This window comes from Mytilus edulis, chromosome 14 (assembly GCF_963676685.1).
Source record: "Mytilus edulis chromosome 14, xbMytEdul2.2, whole genome shotgun sequence".
In the NCBI taxonomy this organism is placed as follows: domain Eukaryota; kingdom Metazoa; phylum Mollusca; class Bivalvia; order Mytilida; family Mytilidae; genus Mytilus; species Mytilus edulis.
The window spans coordinates 24,111,789-24,132,760 of record NC_092357.1 but is presented as its reverse complement, the minus strand read 5'-3'; the positions used below and the strand labels follow the sequence as shown (position 1 = coordinate 24,132,760).

General features: G+C 31.7%; 1 protein-coding gene across 1 annotated transcript in view; it reads right to left on the bottom strand.

Annotated features, from left to right (window-relative positions):
- The window catches only part of LOC139504067 (uncharacterized), a 98,137-nt gene that overhangs the window by 5,665 nt on the left and 71,500 nt on the right, over positions 1 to 20,972 (bottom strand). Inside the window, exons 19-24 of the mRNA XM_071294125.1 lie at positions 11,717 to 11,884; positions 9,154 to 9,276; positions 8,369 to 8,479; positions 5,242 to 5,346; positions 4,223 to 4,339; positions 2,661 to 2,873 (exon numbers count right to left, since the gene is read on the bottom strand). Of these exons, the coding sequence (XP_071150226.1) occupies positions 2,661 to 2,873; positions 4,223 to 4,339; positions 5,242 to 5,346; positions 8,369 to 8,479; positions 9,154 to 9,276; positions 11,717 to 11,884 (837 nt within the window). The remainder of the gene's footprint in view (positions 1 to 2,660; positions 2,874 to 4,222; positions 4,340 to 5,241; positions 5,347 to 8,368; positions 8,480 to 9,153; positions 9,277 to 11,716; positions 11,885 to 20,972) is intronic.

The window sequence follows — 20,972 nt, the reverse complement described above, 5'->3', positions numbered from 1 at the left end:
TTAGCAATGGTGTTGTCAATATAAAAAAGAAGATGTGGTATAATTGCCAATAAGACAACTCTTCGCAGGAGAACAAATGACAAAGAAATTAACAACTATAGGTCACCGTACGGCCTTCAACAATTAACAAAGCCCATACCGCATAGTCAGCTATAAAAGGCCCCGAAATGACAAATGTAAAACAATTCAAACGAGGTAACTAACGGCCTAATTTATGTACAAAAAATTGGACGAAAAACAAATATGTAGTACAGCAACAAACGACACCTACTGAATTACAAGCTCCTGACAGGTACATTCATACAGAATGTGGCGGGGCTAAACATGTTAGCGGAATCCCAACCCTCAATGTCCCTTTGGTATGCTTTTGAACAACTAAGAATCGTTGCTTTTACACTATGTCAAGCTCTCATCACGCACGAGTTTAGGAAAATTGTGAATAATTTTGAAGAGACTACTAAATATCTGTCATAATTATCGTATTTAAAGAAAAGCTAAAACATTTCGATGTGAAAAACTACAACTATAAACGAGATTTGAATACCTGGCTTAAATTAGCATTATTCTAAAGTGTCCTTTGTTACTAAATTGATTATATTATTGAGAGAAAAAAAATGTTACGATGCATGATTGTCAGTCATATTTAATACTAAGATAACAAACATTTAGAAAGCCTATGTTAACTTTAACAACTCCTTTTACATTTTTACTGACGAATACACAGACATTTGTCGTAATGTAGGTAACGAGATATCTGATTTCATTGTCTAAACCCATTTATATTTTGCGGGTACATTGGAGTGTATGCTTTCCATTTTTACTGAAAAAGATTTAAGAAAATATGAGCCTCCTTATTGGGTTTATAATTATGTGATTACTTGTCCGTTTTTATAGTGATTATTTGATTACCAGACCAAATATTTCATGATTATTTGATTATTTTATAATCCAGGACTGTATTTTTGATTATTTGATAACTTGTTTAAAAAAATATTTAATAAATATGTGATTATATTGGCAAATAATGTGTGATTATGTGATTACTTGGACAACCCCATGAGGGGTCTCAAATATCATGTCAGGATATCCGTTTGGAAAAAAAAGCTCTGGTTAAAACATCGTTATTGGTTTTTTAAAAATTTTTTATTGAAAGTATTAGAACGGGCTTCTCAGAAATTTTAAGTAAACACAGCTTTTTAACCTTAAACTTGTTACATGTTTAAATTTTGATAGAAAATCAATACTCGATCGAATAAACAGCATTTAAAAGGTGTCGACAATAAATTAATAATCAAGATAATTAAAAATTATATGGTTAAATGAAATGTGTGGTCAGATGGCTTCATATATTACTTAAATGCGTTGTTTTTACAACTTTTTCAGAAATTATTGTTTTGGCGTTGGGATTACACATTGTTTTAGCGCTCTTATCGTTAACGTAGTGTTACACTTGAATGAACATCAACAAAAAAAAAAAGAAAATCTTTTATTTTATTCATCAGACCGGAGGTATCCGATCAACTGAAAGCAAATCCAGTTAAGCTGATGTTTTGAATACACAAAAAATATTTGCACTCCGACATCCAAGTAAAAGGGTCAGAAACAAAGTTTTGTAAAGAATTTCACAGTTTTCATTAAATTTAAAATATATATTAAAAATTATTACAAATCAATGTTCGTTTGAAAACATGTTTATCATGAAGATAAGGGATTAATGTACATTGGAACATAATATTACAAGTAATATTAGATCACGGACATACATGGGACGATGAGGCTGCAAATTGAACTTTAGGCAAACATTTGTCAACAAATAATATTGACCCATGGTGTAACTGTCAAAACGACAAACACTCATGAACACACTAACCGAATACAAATGCATGCCGTGATCTTAGATCTAAAAGTATAAACAAGAGCTAACATAATTTTAAGAAGGATTTTTTCACACCAATTATCAATTAGCGAATTATGCAAATTAACTCATTATTTGTATAAAACACTTGTTTAATAAATTGTGAGTAAACAAAAAGTTTCCTCCTTAAAAGTTCAAAAATATCTGACACAACAATTCCGTAAACTGATAAAAATTAATGGCAGACGCAGCAAATGTTATGTAAATTATTTCTGTCCATTAATGTTGTATACCTATAATCACTAAGGCTATTCAACCAACTCAACCCACCAACCAAACCTATCCCCTTACATAGAAGGTATCGGTCAGTTTTGGAAGAACTGTTGGTCTTTTATTTTCAACTTCCTTAAAATAGTTAATTAGAGGTACTAGGCTTATCATTTTGTACAACAGACAAGTGTTTTATAAATGAACAGGCCTTCCAACTGCTCTGCGTTGGATTGCCCTAGTAGTTCATATTTATATAACTGAACGACCTCAAATGGTTACACATATTTTATTGTGCCATTCATCTGTATAATGAACGTACGAATATTACTTGATTATTACCTTGTTAAGGTAGGAAAATAGTGGTCATATTTAAAAATACAGCTTCAATGAACACGCTATTAGTTCTCACCCTTAGTGCTGCCACACACATATATATTATATATCATATTTTATATTTTTATCGCAAATGGATCTCTTATAACCAATCATATATCAATGATTCCGTTAGTTCCAATTCTCCTATTTCATTAAGTACCTGTTGGCTGTATTGTCGTCTTAGTTGTTGTCATCTGTGTTGTGGATGCCTGTACTGTTGTCGGTTTTGTTGTTGTAGCTGCTGTTGTCGGTAGTGTTGTTGTCTGTTTTGTTGTTGTCGGTCGTGTTGTTGTCGGTTGTGTTGTTGTCGGTAGTGTTGTTGTCAGTTGTGTTGTTGTAGCTACTGTTGTCGTGATTGGTTTCGTTGTGAGAGCTATAAAATTGAAAGAAGTGTTCATCCTATGAAATAAACATCTCTTTACAAATGAATGCAATGAAAAATATGTTGACAAACTTACTTCTTTTTTTCCAATGTATTCTGATCCCTATTAAACCTTTTTCTATTAGATATACTCAGTTATAATTCTGATTAACCATGACGAATCCTCAGCGCACTGTGTATTGATATGACTACCCATCACAATGTGTGTTAATTCTGGTTCTCTAGTTTACTCCTAATGACACTCGGTTGTGATTCTGACTCATCATAACAAACAGGGTTTATTTGACTTCAAAATTCAGACTCCAATTCTTCCTCATAACATGCAACTTTTATTCCAGTTCACTCTATCCGCAGTGTTTTTTTTTTCTAATTCGGATTTGACACATGAATTATGACTCTTCATTGTACTTTTTGTAGTGGTTTTCAATGCACCAAGGATTTTTACTGACTCTTCATTAGAGTCGATGGGGATGTTTTATCATTGAATTTTTGATAATCTTATAAAATCCTAGTTTTTTTTCATAGTTTAAAAAAAAAAAAAGTTGCCAATGTTAGATGTTTGAAAAATCTAGAAAAAAATTATTCCCCGCAAATTTTTTAATTGGTCATATCTCAAAAAACAAGGACACAGAACTGTCATTGTTTTCTACTTTTTAGGTACCGTTAATTATATAATAGCAATAGATAACAGTCTTTTAAAAATCTTGATATTTTAAAAACGAGCAGCGAAAATCCGTATAAAGAAGGGAATATAATGTGTTTTTTCCCCCGTAATCATGTGTAAGAGAAATAATAAAAAAATGCTCTTAAATAAGACGTTAAGATACAAATAAAATATCCGATAAATTGATGAAATGTTTACTTATTTAATATTAATTGAAGGATTGGAACTCACAACCTCAGTGTTGACAGGCTAATGACATACTACTTAGACTACGCAGCCACCGAGGTACCTGAACGACTTTAAGTAATTAATACAAATAAGCTTAAGTGTCTATATTACTCACTACATTTTAGTGTTGACTCGTAGTTATATTTCTGTCACATATCACATATTATTCACAAAGATCGATCAATAGGCATGCAAATCTTACTGGCGGATGCTCAATCTTATCCATTATATAAAAAGGCAATAAAAAATTTATAATTCGAAGAGACACAGACAACATGGATGGCAAAAATCAATAATGGCGAACAATGGTGTACGGAATGCTACATAGTATATTAATTACTGGGCTTCAATAACCCAACCAAAAACCGCAAGTTGTTCAATCTTTGTAGGTTATGCATATCCTAAAACATGATTGATTCTATCTCATCGACATATATCACTATCATACCACATGCTGCTTCTATTTCATCGTCACCGCCAGGACAATCGATGTTTCTATCACAACGCAACGCATAGTCTATGCACTTTCCACCGATGCATCTAAATCCACCAGAAGGACATTGACCTATAATTAATATAATATGGTAATAAAGTTGTCATTATTTATGATTACTGAATGCATGTGAAGATTAATTTGTGAATCCTAAAAGCGTTTCGAATGTTCAACATTTATACATTTATAAAGTGTTATTTTTATATTTTGATTTCTAATTTGCTGATCCTATTAAGACCATGTAAGTTTTTATATTAGTTAAAGACCTCGAGTTCGAATTAAAAGCTTTTATATATAATCATGTTAAATTGCAGAATTCAAGCAATACACTAAGAGCATCATCAATTTTGATACTTGTGTGTACTGTCTACGTTACTAAGCTGGTGAGACTCGCTTATAATACTATTTTACAGCTCGTACAAAAGATTATTTCTACATAAACTTGTTGCCACTTCATGCATTTTATAACATTTAAGCACAAAAAAACACGTTATATATATGTAATTATGTTTTGTTCTTATAGTTTTAAGGTTACAACAAGCTAAGTGTTAATGATAAGTTGTTTAACTTAAGCCGAAATAGCATGTTCTTTGTTTTAGAAACAATTAAAAAAACAACCTTTACATGTTATACATGTATATGACATCATAAATTTAAGCTTAGGTCTAGTGTTCTATGTTAAACGGACAATTGTAGAATTAAATTTCATTCTATATATATCATATCATTCTATTAAAATTAAACTGAAATGTCTTATTCTATGTTGAAGGAACAATTAGAAAAACAACATATTCATGCTATATGTGTATATAACATCATTTGGTTAAACTTTAACTGAAGTCTCTTGCTCTATGTTAAAGGTGCGATTAGAAAACAACATATACATCTTTATTTCAAACTTAAGCTGAAATGTCTTGTTATATGTTAAAGGAACAATAAGAAAGACAGATCAAAGTTATATATATGCTACTTACATTGACTTCCCTCGTCCTCTCCGCTGGGACAATCGATAATGCCATTACACTCTTTTACAAATGAGATACAACTGCCATCATTACACTGGAAATTGGCGTTACATCCTGTAGTAATTAAACAATTCATCTGATATGATTTTCATGCAATCGTCACAATATTATAGATTGATCGTCACACAGAACGCTCGAAAACTCAACATATAAAATAAGAACAACGCGAATGGCATGAACAGGACATCTTAAACTATTTCACTGTTACTGTATTTTTGACAATTATCTTATATATTTTCATCTCACTCGGTAAATTTGTCATGACAGGAAACCATTTAAAGAGACCAGAGCAACAATGGTGAGCATAATATGCTTTATTCAAGAAATCATTCATGGCAGCCGTATATCATTTTTTATTTTACCATGTGTGGGCATTTATTTTCGATTATTTCATCCCGAGCAATACACTGGAAATTGGCAATACACCCTTTAGTCATTAAACAATTCATTTGATATTATTTTTATGCAAACGACACAATATTATAGATTGAGAGTCACACAGAACGCTCGAAAACTCAACGTATAACATTGATAAGAAAAACCCGTAATCATGAACATAATATCTATAACTATATCACTGTTACTGTATTTTTGACAAATACCTTTCAAATATTCGGCTTTGAGCGTTCCTGATGAAAACAAATCAAGAAAAGTGCTTTGGACGCATGGAATTTATTACGTGTTGATTTCATTTTGTTTTAATATATTTTCATCTCACTCGGTAAATTTATCATAGAAGGGAAACAATTTAAGAGACTAATGGAATAAAATGATATTTTGTCATTTAAGAGTTATGTATATACAGTTCTGTCATGAGTATAACTTGGATCTAGATATTGACAAAATTTAAAGAATTATAAATTTCATCCAATTTAAGGTAGCACAATACAAAGATTTTTCATCCCCAATCAGACAACTTCAAACTGATGTAATTCCTCTCATCCTTCCTTAAATTTTATAAATGAGTACCAAATGATAGAAGAAGGATTAATCTTTCAAATTGTAATAATTTCAATATGAAATAATTATTACATAATTAATTGTTATGTAATTAGTTGCTATATTGTGATGTCCACACTTGAATGAATCTAGCTTCTTTGTTATTCATAGCATCCCAAAATATTTTATAGATTCTTGTACAACACAGTTTGACTTCCAAAACCTTGTCTCAGATTTTTCCTATTGTATTTCATTCCCTCATAAACTTTCAATGAAGTTTACAACATCAATTCACAAGAGATCACTAAATTTAATTTGGTATAAAATTTGTTCTATTGATGTTTTGGAAATCTGAGACACGGTTTTGGAGGTCAAGTTGTGTTGTACAAGAATCTATAGAATATTTTGGGATGCTATGGATAACAAAGAAGCTAAATTCATTCAAGTGTGCAATCTAGTACTGAAACATTTCTTCCACATCTCACTTTTATTAATTAATATTTCTTTTAGAAGAACTAAATTGTTACTATCTTTATCTTTTGCTATTATGACGTGACATGTGCAAGTCATGGACATCTTCTTTAACAATTTCTTGTCAAAATTAAGACTGTTGCTCCTTTAATCATTTACTGAATTTTTGAAGGTTCAGTTTTTCTTTTACGTAATTTTATTGTTTGTTTTGTTTCACTTTCCATTATAACACAGATTGAGATTAAAAGGGTGGTGTTTAAATTCTGAAACAAACATTGTTTAAATCTCTGCATATACAGTTATGTTTGTGTATCTAAAGTCGAAAACAAGGCGGTTAACATCATATTTCTATTCCCATTAGTGAACATTTAGTGTTGGTAGCATGATTTGATAGTCTCGGTTGCATTATTATAATATTTCTACTTCTCATCACCTCGGACCGATTAAGTACTTGACAGATTACATATATTATTCAAAACAGTATTAACAAACATACCGAACCCCATTATAATTTAAAACGATTTTAAATTTAAACACTGATAAACTCAAAAGTAAGGCTATATCAACCGACAGAACAAATACAAAACGCCCTTTAATATGCATGACTTTATACAGTTATTTTCCGAAGAAAATGGTGGGTCAAACCCAAAACACTTATTCAATTTCGTATTCAGTGTTATGCAATGTAGGTTTCTTTTGTCACGCTGAATGGCTATCTTGTTGACATTTAAAACCACACATATGTATCCATTTATTCATATGAATGTTGAGCATAATATGCTTCATTTATGATATCATTCATGGCAGCCGTAGATCTATTTTCATTTAACCATTGGTTGGGCATTTATATTCAATTATTTTATCCCGAGCAATAACGAGGGGTAAAATACAAATATAAATGCCAAGCCCACGGTTGAATGAACACAAATCTATGGCTGACTTGAATATTTTTTTCTTTTATCTAATAGGACAAAAAATAATATTGTCAAACATGAATCTCTATACACACGATACTGTTTTTTACTATTCCATATTACCCGAACGTATAATAATATTAACAATATTATCTTATTCAATGATAAATAACAAAGCTTACATTTTTCACCTTGAAATGTCCTTTTTATCCAATTTTAATACATTCTTAGATGTACAAGAAGCCTGAAAACGCCCAATGCTTACATTGTATGCCGAAATCATACATACGTTGTCACCCTTTTTACCCAACGAAGATAACATCATTTCGCGGATTTCGTTGTTTTGAAATTTGACACCATATAATGACTGAAATGGATTTGATTTTTTTTGCATTACAATAGAGATAATTGTATTGAACATGAAGCTTGGTCTACCTAAAACGTTGGTTTTGACTTTCCCAAATTGACTTTATCTGGTAGTATAAATAAGGTGGGCGTAACGCAGAAAAGCGAATCATGTGTATTACAGTTTGTGCTAAACGAAGATATACTGTGATTATACTGATCTTTACTGATTGACGATACAAAGGTCGTATATTAGAATGAATAACACATACAAAAAAGTACAAACGTGGCTTCAAGTTGTTTTTGGGTCGAACATTTTGGAAAATATAATTTCCGGTCCTGGCACAAAGGCAGAGTGATATACAATGAACGTTTCTGTAGGCCATGTTAGTTGTTGGACCACTTACCTGTGCATCCCTGTTCATCGGAACCACAATCATCCGTTCCATCACATTTAATAGTCACCATATAACATTCGCCTTCACAAGCAAAACGACCTGTGTGTGCGTCACACCCGTCTGAAAAGAATGATAATTTAAATATATAAATAAAGGCAACAGTAGTATACCGGTGTTCAAAAGTCATAAATCGATTGAGAGAAAACAAATCCAGGTTACAAACTGAAACCGAGGGAAACATCAACTATAAGAGGAAATTAAATGAACGACATGAACACTGAAGTGCAACATTATATTTCTCTGCATTTTCTGGTTTAAAATAGAAACAAAAGATGTTTTAGGTGACACAATCTCAAAAGTTTCGAAAGATGATTAAAATCAAGGTAAAAATTAAATCAGGGAGAAATGCGTGACACACCAATCTTCTTCAAAGTCAAATGCTACCAATCAACGGAACAAGTGAGAATTAACTGCCATATTCCAAACTTTGTACAGGCATTTTTCGAAGAAAATGGTTCCGCAATTAAAAAGAGACAGACATATTATACGGTTCCACCATATTATGGATGGCGATCGTAAAACGTATGTTGTGTCGACTGTAGTTTTTCCTTTAACTCTGTTTGAATTCTTTTCTACTTTTTTTGTGCCTGTGGACACTCCTTTTAATAATTTGAAAACACTTATTCCTTGGGATATATATACGCCATACGATGGGACACAGGTTATGTAATCAAATAAATCATATCAAATGATTACTGGTGGTTATATCTTCGAAACTAAACAATAAACTTTACCTCCAGATATGCACAAATATTCGTCTTCTCCTGTCATACAGTCGGCTATCTCATCACATATCTTTGTTGCAGGTACACATGTACCATCTATAATACAAGTAAGTTGTCCTGGAGGGCAAACACCTGAAGAAATACAAAAATGATCATTGTCAACACATCAAACACCTGAGGAAATACAAAATCGATCATTGTCAACACATCTAACACCCGATGAAATACAAAATCGATCATAGTTAACACATCAAACACCTGAAAAATACAAAACCGATCATAGTTAACACATCAAACACCTGAAAAATACAAAATCGATCATAGTTAACACATCAAACACCTGAAAAATACAAAACCGATCATAGTTAACACATCAAACACCTGAAAAATACAAAATCGATCATAGTTAACACATCAAACACCTGAAGAAATACAAAATCGATCATTGTCAACAAATTAAACAAATGTAGAAATACAAAATCGATCATTATAAACACACCAAACACCTGAAGAAATACAAGATCGATCATTGTCAACCCATCAAACACCTGAAGAAATACAAAATCGATAATTATCAACACATCAAACAAAAGAGGAAATACAAAGTCCATCATTGTCAACACATCTAACATCTGTAGAAATACAAAGTCGATCATTGTCAATACATCAAACATGTTCTTGTTTATCAATGGATGGATCAGATTTTACAAATGATTCATATATTTCAATCCGATTTATGACACAAATAACATTTGGTTCACTATAAAAAACAACTATTAAAAGTCCTACAGAAGTGAGAATGATGTGTTTGAGGTCCATGCTAGATGCATGCGGAACCGTAGCTCTTATGGTTCTTATGATATTTTTCAAAATTTGCTGACCAAATAGCTACGGAATATTCGTATGTTAAAACGTTAACAATTGTGATCTAGGTTTAAATCTCAGTTATTTTCCAAAAAAATATTATTCATTACCTGTTCATAGCTTCACAATGTTTAAAAATCGTTTCGTTAGATATTTTTCTATGATATTACGTACCTATTTATGTTTGAATATTCATTACCTTGATACTATAATCTAATTATTTCCTTTTGTACATGTCTCCGTCTATTTCGTACAGCCATTTTGAATATAGTCGTAATGTCATAAAATTGACAAAGAACAGATATTGGTTTTTTTTCCCTAAATCTCCTATATTGAAGGTTAAGAACACACACAGAATAGGAAACTACGTGTTGGTTTGTTCACGTTTAATTCAGCGGGATTCGTGTGTTTTTCAGACAATAGAATAAAAGTACACATCTGTTCATATGTTTGTCACCACGAGATTTAAAATTGCTGACCGAAACAGTTTTCATTATTTACCTTCATCAGGAATTCTCATACTCAAACATTTGAAAGCCAAGGATTAATAAATACCCCTGTATAAGTTTAAGGCTGAAATTGTTTGAATGTTGAGCCGCCTGATATTTCATTCTGCTTGACGTTGTGGTTTGATTCATTTTTAGATCACCTTATATATTGCTAAGCTTTTTATTTTAAACATCTTTTAATTAAAAGCCAAAAGTCTGAATTCAAGATTTTTAAAACGGGAAAATTGGGTGTATCATTTATAACGATTATAATTCGGCTTTATCAAGATTCATGCTAGCTACCAACCAATGTTTACTTGTTAAAAAATTCCTCTCAAAGAAGATAGCCCTTTTCATTTTTTAAATGTTACTCAAGTTGACCTTCAATTGATGCGAAAAATGAACATAATCTGTGACATTATTTTGCAAAAATATTCGGCGAAACATATGACTTGTAAGAACCGAACAATGAGAGGTTCGTCTGTGCCGTAAATTTATTTGTTGACATTTTTCTTTCTACAAATGTCAAGGTTCTGGCGTAAAAAATTAGAAAGAAGTTAATGTGAAATGTGTTATGATAATTCAAAATACACATATGAATAAAATATTATTATTGATTGATAGAACAGTATTTTTTATAAGAAAGTATAGGTAGCCGACTATCATATTCACTGTTGCCTACCTGGTTAAATATATAACGTCGAGGATTAATAAAATTGATCGTCAGCTTGTTGTGCTCATGAGCTCGAGGATTCCGTTATAAAATGATTTCTATGAAATTAACCAACATATCAGTAAAATCTGATTTCCTTTTTTGCTTTCAAACGATTGTGTCGTTCAAAGTCGTAGCTAGATATTTAGTAACTTACTTCAACTGAAAAACATTGGTGCGGATTTGGAATAACAATGTATCTTCAGTAACGTTCAACAAGGGAAACATTATATTTTTTTTAAACATTCTCCGAATGTACAAGAGGTTGCTAAACCAAAATGACATAAACTATTGTTTAACGCGGACAAAAAAATCAGAAATTAGTAAAAGCTGCATTCCTTGATTTCAAATCATTTTGTCTATTTTTATTTTAAAATTCCATGTTAGAACCAAGGTATAAAAGTACTGATGATCCTGTGATACCATCTGGACTAATAAGTTGAGAAATGTATAAGGTTATTGGGTAAAAATAGAATGCATATTTTAAATAAAAAGCCAGTATGTTTACAAATCTCATGGGCAAGTTCTAAATGTTTGAAGATAATATTAATGCCTGTACCACAAATCGCCTGGTCATCACCATACGGACAGTCAGTTGTACCATCACAATATTGAGAATATTCTATGCATGTCTGGTCCATACAGGTAAATTCCGAACATGGTTCTGTTGCTACACCTGCAATTTAAACAGTTATGTTAAACATTTATTCCATGGTAAATGTATAGGACTCGATGGTGCGATGAGAAAGCTGAAGTGCGAGGTTCTTCGTCGAAGTGTGATGGTTCATTTGTTATTTGTTAATGTGTGATATGGTCTATATGACGCTTGTTTGGAGGTTTAAAATATACATATAGATTTATATGATAATCGTCTACTGTTTTAATATCATTTATAAGTACCCTACTGATATTATAGTTCCATCTATACATTTAAAGTGAATTTTTTTAAACGGCGTTTTCAACACTTAAAAATAATACAAGACTATATTTCATAATGTAATTGTCCTTAGTTATAGTTTCATATTGAATGATTGATTGATCGTCCCATTTAATTTTGCTGCATACTCTCGATGATTTACTTAAAAACCTGACAATCAGTTTATTTAATCCATCGCACTTCGGTATTATCTCTAACGCACTTTAACGTAGCTAACAACATGATAGTGTCACAATGCAACCATTACATTTCAGCGTGTCAGAAAAAAAAAACCACGTCGTCGACAAACCACTGCACTTCAGCGTGACCATATCGGTTCGGAGTACCATCACGGTTCAGATTCCGACATTTTTTTTTTAATCTAAACTGCATTTCAAATGAAATTAATCTGCTACATTTAAACAATGCCAAGCAAACGTATATTACCATTTAAGTTCAAATTAGCTTTTCTGCTGAACTATCAGAGTTGTGTACAAATTTGTTTTTCTTTTCTGTGTTTTCAGATTTCGTGATTATTGATTAATTAGCTCATGCAACTAGCTTTTTCATAAACAATTATTTCTGAATTATGTATTTGACTCTAGAACTACAATTTCTGTTTGCACATGGTATGAATGCAACAGTTATTAGGGCCAGGTGGACAGTATACGTCATGTATAACTAATATATCATATATGTGCCAATACAATCAATTTATATCTAACAATAAATGAGGAGTTTGAATCAATTTTATTGTTGATGAAACATGCTCACGTCAGATAATCTTTGATCGGACAAAGAGGCAGAATAACCGAAATTCATAAGTTGGAGAAAGAGACATAAAGAATATGTGCCAAAAACAATAGGTGCATATGTAAAAATACATTTAAGAGGAATAAGTATGTCTGTTGGGGATATCTTTCTTTCTTAAACAGCAGAATACTTTTTGACAGAATTTAGCCTAAACAAGCTTGATGGAAGCAACAGTATATATCCTGTAATGACAAGGACATTTGAAGCAGGATCTGCTTACCCTTGCGGAGCACCTCCGACCACCCCAGTCTTTGGTTGGATATGTGTTGCTTAGTCTTTAGTTTTCTATGTTGTGTTTTGTGTACTATTGTTTGTCTGTTTGCCTAGTTTTTTTTAGCCATGGCGTTGTCAGTTTATTTTCTTTTCTCGTTTGAAGAGTTTTACATTTGTCATTTCGGGGCTTTTCATATATAGCTGATTATGCGGTATGGGCTTTGCCCATTGTTAAAGGTCGTACGGTGACCTATAGTTGTTAAAATTTGTGTCATTTGGTCATGTACAAACAAATGAACGAAAAACAAAAATGTAACACAGCAACAAACGACAATCATTGGATTACAGGCTCTTGACTTGGGACAGGCACATTTATACATAATGTGGCGGGGTTAAACATGTTAGCGGGATCAAACCCTCCCGCTAATGAATCTGCTAAGTAATGAGTGTGTCTTAAGCTTAAAAAAAGTATCCGTACTCTATCATTAAGAAACTAGATTAATAATTACTTACTTGAAAGGTGTAAACTGGTTCCTAAGACTATAACCAGTATCCATATATTTAGTATATCCTAGAATGTAATTTAAATATCAAGGTTTTTTTTGTTTACAAATTAAGAAGTTTATCGTCATGACTTATTGAAAGATAAAGGGAGTTACATGTTCCCTACCTATGAAAAATATGGGAATTCTATAAACATCTGAGAAAGCTGTCATTACTGAATGAAATTGTAGGGTAAAACAATTACTGGGTACTGTATGCTAAAGATATCGTTTGATTCGTTTGAATTCATTGATTCATTCAAGAGTGTTCTTGAAGATAAATTGTAGGACATCCTAATATTTTAAAATACAAACCGCGCTAAAACAAATAATTCTGATGTTTATGACATAAACACATTTATATAACGGAACTATAAACATCTGTCATACAAATGAGGGGTTTATCTAGCTATAAAACAATGTTTAACTCACCATTTTCTTTGAAAAATTCCTGTATCAAGACTTGAATATGACAGTTTTTTTTATTCATTTGATTGATAGCGTTTGATTTTGGCCGTTTTGTATGGACCTCTCCTATTGAATTTACCTTGGAGTTCTCTTTTTTTGTTATACTTTTATATGATAAAAAAACAAATCCAATCATATCGATATATGTAATTTTATGGTTAGAAAGAAATGCTCATTATTACCAAAATGCATCCAAAATGTATTTTTTTTTAAATTTTAAGTACATGTTAATAGTAATATTTAATCATATTAAAATAAAATTATTTACAAAGGTTTTCGAGAAATACGAATGTCTTATTACGCAGATGAAAATAAACGTTCATGCCAAACGTGTCCACATAACTCGTCAAATTCCGTTCAGAAAGCAATTTGATCGGGATTGCTCACACGTCCTGTCTGGTTTTGACCTGCACTTATGATATGACTAAAACATCTATAAACTAACCTTTACATAGATATATATCATGTAGGAAATCAGTGACTAAGACTTACCATTTATACAATGTCTACCTTCTCTTACTTCTACCGGTAACTTTTGAATTTGTCAGATTTATTACAGAGATTATTCATCAACAAGTTCTACTTCATAAATGCAAATCTAAACCTAGATACGATTGGAAATAGATCTTATATTTGCTGGTTTCTGTGGGTTTTCCATGTAGTGTGAATCACATGACGCATGGTGGCATTTTATCCCATATAGAATTAAAAAAGACATAAAAAGACAGTTTTTTATTTCTTATATGACGACGAGGGGGGTTTTAACGACCTTTACTACCCATGAGAGTCTTGATTATATTAACTTTAATGATAAGGCATATGGTCAACACTATAATTTATTTTTGTTAATATTAAAAGGTGCTTTTTTTGTTTCGAATTGATAAAAAATTCAGTGTGTTCACCCATCTCATTTAATTTGCATTGCCATCTTCCCTGGTGAACTGTTGAAAATTATCAAAGATACACGGCTGATTATGACAAATAAACACAAATCTTGCTTAAAATTAATGTTTGATATAATCTATTTTGTAGGTTTTTGGTCTAGTTTTATTTTTATTTTGTTAAGTTAAATTACATTTATTTTAATCTTAAAAACCTTTTAAGACGACGTAACTTCTTAACATTATCATTTTTTCAATAAGCTTTGCATTTTCAAATATTTTGGACTTGATCATCACCGAAGAGACATCTATTGTTTGTCGAAATGCGCATCTGGTGCAGAAAAATTGGAACCATTAATGTCATTGACTGTACATTGTTAATCATGTGCGTAGCGAATGAATCTGATGTGAAATTTTTCACATGAATTTCACGTGAAAATTTACAACAAAAAAATTTAAAAATTCATGTGAATTTCACATGAAAATTTTTTCCGTGATTTTTATGTGAAATTCACATGAGTTTCACATTAGATTCACACGAAACTCACAAAAACTGATTTCACGTGAGTTTCACGTATAAGCTCGTTTGAGGTGAAATTCACGTGAATTTCACGTGAGATTCACATGAATTTAAATTCACGTGAAATTGATGTCAGTGAAATTTGCCTGTGTAAGATTCAATATTCAGTTTCTATAACACCCTTTAGCTCACGTTTGCTGATATTTTTTACGGGTTCTTTATCGTTCACACTATAGTATGACACTCACTCAATACGAGGCATCATACAAAGTTATACAAAGACGGAAACATCAAGGACAAGACAAGATGAAAAAAGGACTATCAGACTTCTAATTATATACAACATCCCATGACAATGCTTTACTATATTCTCAAGGAAGAAGATGTTTCGAAAGGGTAAAAATTTATGCAAAGTAACGCCATGTCTCAAAGTTGTTGTATAAATAACAAATGATCGTAAGTTTGATAAAAGTTAAAATAATCTTTTGATCGCTGTCAGCTGTCGCATCGCACATGCGTATTTAAGGATTGCTGCCATTTCTATTTCTTTCATTCCAATTAGAAGTGGGACATTTAAAGACGTACCGTATCTGTATCTAATACGTTGACGTATATGAAAGTATCTGTTGTTTATTGTTGAAATGCATGTAGCAATCAAGAATAGGGAAAAGAGTAAAAAAAAAGTGAAAGGTAGATGACTACTATGGTCTCTTTCATTTTTAATACCTAAATTGTTATTTAATAATTATTTAATAGATGTATTAAATGTGTTCATAAACTTGCTTCTTGTATGTCAAAATCCTGACCTCTTATATCTATCGTTACATTTACTGCTTTAAACATGATGTTTCTACGATAGTAGAGTATATACTTACAGTACCTATCAAACAATTATGAAAGCATAGACTACAGCAGAAGCTAACATCTACACAATTTAACAATCACTTTTTTTTTTTATTTCAATCTATTTACATGTTATGAAATAAAATTGAGATTGGAAATGGGGAATGTGTCAAAGAGACAACAACCCGAACATAGAGCAAACAACAGTCAAAGGCCACCAATGGGATTCAATGCAGCTAGAAACTCTTCGACCGGAGGCGTCCTTCAGCTAGCCCATTAACAAATATGTATGCTAGTTCAGAGATAATGGACGTCATACTAAAATCCGAATTATACACAAGAAACTTAAATTAAAAATCATACAAGACTAACAAAGGACAGAGGCTCCTGACTTGGGACATGCCCACAATTGCAGCGGGCTTAAACATGTTTTTTGAGATCTCAACCTTCCCACTATACCTCTAGCCTATGTAGCAAAAACAAACGAACAATACGTACAGTAAAACAACAACCCGCACATTAAGCAAACAAAAGCCAAAGGTCCACCAATGGGACTTCAATGCAGCGAGAAACTCTTGCACGCGGAGGCGTCCTTCAGCTTGGCCCTTAACAAGTATGTATTCTCGTTCAGAGATAATGGACGTCATAATAAAATCCGAATTATACACAAGAAACTTAAATTAAAAATCATACAAGACTAACAAAGGACAGAGGCTCCTGACTTGGGACATGCCCACAATTGCAGCGGGCTTAAACATGTTTTTTGAGATCTCAACCCTCCCACTATACATCTAGCCTATGTAGCAAAAACAAACGAACAATACGTACAGTAAAACAACAACCCGAACATTGAGCAAACAAAAGCCAAAGGCCACCAATGGGACTTCAATGCAGCGAGAAACTCTTGCACGCGGATGCGTCCTTCAGCTTGGCCCTTAACAAGTATGTATTCTCGTTCAGAGATAATGGACGTCATAATAAAATCCGAATTATACACAAGAAACTTAAATTAAAAATCATACAAGACTAACAAAGGACTGAAGCTCCTGTCTTGGGATTGCGGTGGGCTTAAACATGTTTTTTGAGATATCAACCCTCCCCCTTTATCTCTAGCCAATGCAGAAAAAACAAACGAACAACAACACGCACAGTAAAACTCAGTTTAAGAGAAGTCCGAGTCCGATGTCAGAATATGAAACAAAAGAAAATAAACAAAATGACAATTATACATAAATAACAAAAGACTACAAGCAGTTACTGACATACCAGCTCCAGACCTCAATTAAACTGATTGAAAGATTATGTCTTCATCAGGCACAATCCCTCCTGTTAGGGGTTTAGTATTATACCATCATGAAATATTTGAGAAGAACATAACCCGTGTCATGTATATGTATATACGTTAGCACTCGATAATTAAATTATTAGAACCACCCAGGCGTAAAGCTGAATAATAAAAAAAAAAGTTAAAAATTGACAATATTTATACTCGTACTTTAAATTTGCTAATAAATGAATCATTCAACATCAGCAGAGTTGGTTTGGTATACCAATTCTGATACATTTAGCAGCAACACATTTTTTTTCAAATATTAAAAATGAAAGGGAACAAAAATTTTCATCACCCTTTCCCAATTTGTTACCAATCTTATCCCTGTTCTAGAAATATATATAAATTGAAATCAATCGTGTAATAAAAATAGTGTATAAATAACCGAAAGACATCTAACATAACAAAAGTACCCTACATAAACATGTACTATTTAAACACGTAAATAATCAACTTTAAGCAATAACCCATAGATACGTTCACATACGTAGCATATTAATCTATTGCAATAAAAAATCATAATATCTAATAAAATTTGTAGATTTAGCTAACAAAGTCCTTATATTTGTATAAAGTAACATTCGTTTATAGTGTAAAATTGTTTTAACGTTGAATAAGCTACAATTAACAATTGCTTGCTAGTCCCTCTCTGTGATTACCATTAGATAACTCTGGTTCATTTCCCAATCAATATATTATCAAGGGAAGATAATAATTCGATTTTCATTCATAGTCTTTTTCAAAAATGATGAACGGTTCTTTATATTGGTATGCAATCATTTTAAACGTTTCAAACTTATGAAATTATACTCGTACATCAATGTTTTTGATACACCAATAACAAACACTAAAATATATTGAATTGACACATTTGTAATTATTCAAAATTATATCAGAAACCTAAACTTAATTATAAGATAATGAACCTGTTAAAGGGAGATAATACTCGCATAACTTTTTCGAATTGGCACATAATACAACGGAATGTCACTTTTGCATACAAATGGCACATCAATACAATTAATTAACTGTGCAATCGTGCTCCACCTTCAATGATGATTCTAAATTATAAATAGAACCAAAAGTTGTTAATCTATAGATAGTGAAGACTAATGAAAGCTAACCTACTGTAAAAATATTTCTTTGCAATTTTTTAAAACTTCCTCAGAAAAAGGATCGAGTCACTTGACTTTCATAGCTCATAATTAACGTTTTTACACAATATTTGAATAAAGTAGTTAAAGATTATTCGCTTCTCAAAGTGAAAGACGCAATAAAAATCGTGTGCTTGCACCCTCTTACCGAAATACGGATTTAATTAAATCCTGAACATTCTTCGTGTATTTTTTTTTTTTATATCAAAACCGGTTTTAAACAAATCACAAGTACGTGTTAAGATCCAACTAAATACCTATTTCCCGATATGGTCAGGTAAATTTGCTTATACGTCAACGTTTCAGATACGGGTACGATACGTCTTTAAATGTCTCACTTCTATCGTGAATAAAAAACATACCCCTTCTGTATCACTCTTATACCAATATCACTGTAATAATTTTCGATTTTAGTAACATAATATTCTTACCTTTCATATGCTAGCATTTTAATTTGCCATAGATTTAATTTTGAGTCATATATATGGTTTTCTGGTGATAATGTTTCAAAATAAATGGTAAAATTACCTGTAGGCATTACTTTTCGATATATATTTCATATTTTTGTATATGTAATCAAATCAGTTATATTTTTAAAGCTATCCAGTATTTCGGGTTGTCAGAGGTATTTTGTAGTTGAGTTACATATTGTTTATTAGGTAGTACATAATACTTCAGGGAGATACCGCTGTAAAAATCAGCTGAACGTTTTAATCAGGTAATATTTTTGATGAAAAACTAGGCTTCTCAACGTCAATAACAAGTGTTTGACAAACTGCACTATATCTTATGATATTTTCCGATAAAGTGAGTGGTTCATGTTTTTTGAAACTTTTATATTCTGTAAAGAGGTCAGATAAAATAATTTGTCCAAATTTAATGAAAAAAATAAACGAACAAAATTTATTTAAGTCAGGGTGTTTCGTACTACCTTAATACAACAAAGCTCTAGACAGACCTTTTGGAAGAAGGCATCTAGGCTCAAATTTTTCATTTAACTTGAATCCTAATGGTTTCAGTTTTTATTTGCATTAAATTAGTTATTATCAAGTAAGTTGTCAATATAGGATATTCTGTTCTTTGTTATTTTGAAATACTGATATCAAGTATAAATTTGTGTCATATTTATTTAAAATATTCGGTCTTTGTTTGGCCTTTTTAGCATTTTTTTTTATTAAAGTGTCAATGACGCGACTGGCTCATATACACAATTTCAATCCTGGTATCTATGATGATTTTATTTCCATTTTGCAAGTTCAAGACTGCATGCACAAGATATAACATAAACATGTTTATGCGACTGTCATACAAGTGAGAGGTTTAGCTAGCTATAAACCCAGGTTTACTCCACCATTGTTTAAATACAAAAGTGCCTGAACCAAGTCAGAAATATGACAGTTATCCATTTGTCTGATTTGTTTTTGGCGTCTGTATTGCCATTTTCATAGAGACTTTCCGTTTATAATTTTTTATCGAAGTGTTTTTCCTGTTTACGGGCTCAATAATAAAAAAAATCCTGTAGGAGCAAATGTGATGCCATACGAAAGCCCGTTATGGGATCTCTGTTTAAAACAGAATCTATATTTAGGTATTTCACTCGTTCAGTAATCTTTTTATTTTGATTATTCAGAAAAACCTTTAGTCGATGCATAGGATTTGTGGTCAGGTTGAATTTGCTACCGAATAGCTCTAAATAACTGCGAGAGCTCTCAGGTCTGTACGTTGTGTCTTTATTTCTTTTGCTAGATGTTTATGCTCTTTCGTTTGATATGAAAAGTAAAGAACTTCCAATTGACGTCTATAATTTGTTCTTCACCACTTTCTTATGTTTTTGGAGTGTTTGGCGTAAATTGGGTTATCGTATGATGTTTTGAAAAAAATCAGGCGTTTTTGTTTCTGATTTAGGGTATTTACATTTGTCATTCCGTGGCCGTTACTAGCTTACTATGTATTATTGGGTTTGTGCATTGTTGATGAACACTCTGTGATCTACACTTGTTAATTTATGCTTACATGTACTTCATTTAGTCTCTGTTGCACAGTTTTGTCATTTGCAATCAGATCACTTATTTTAAAATTTTTTA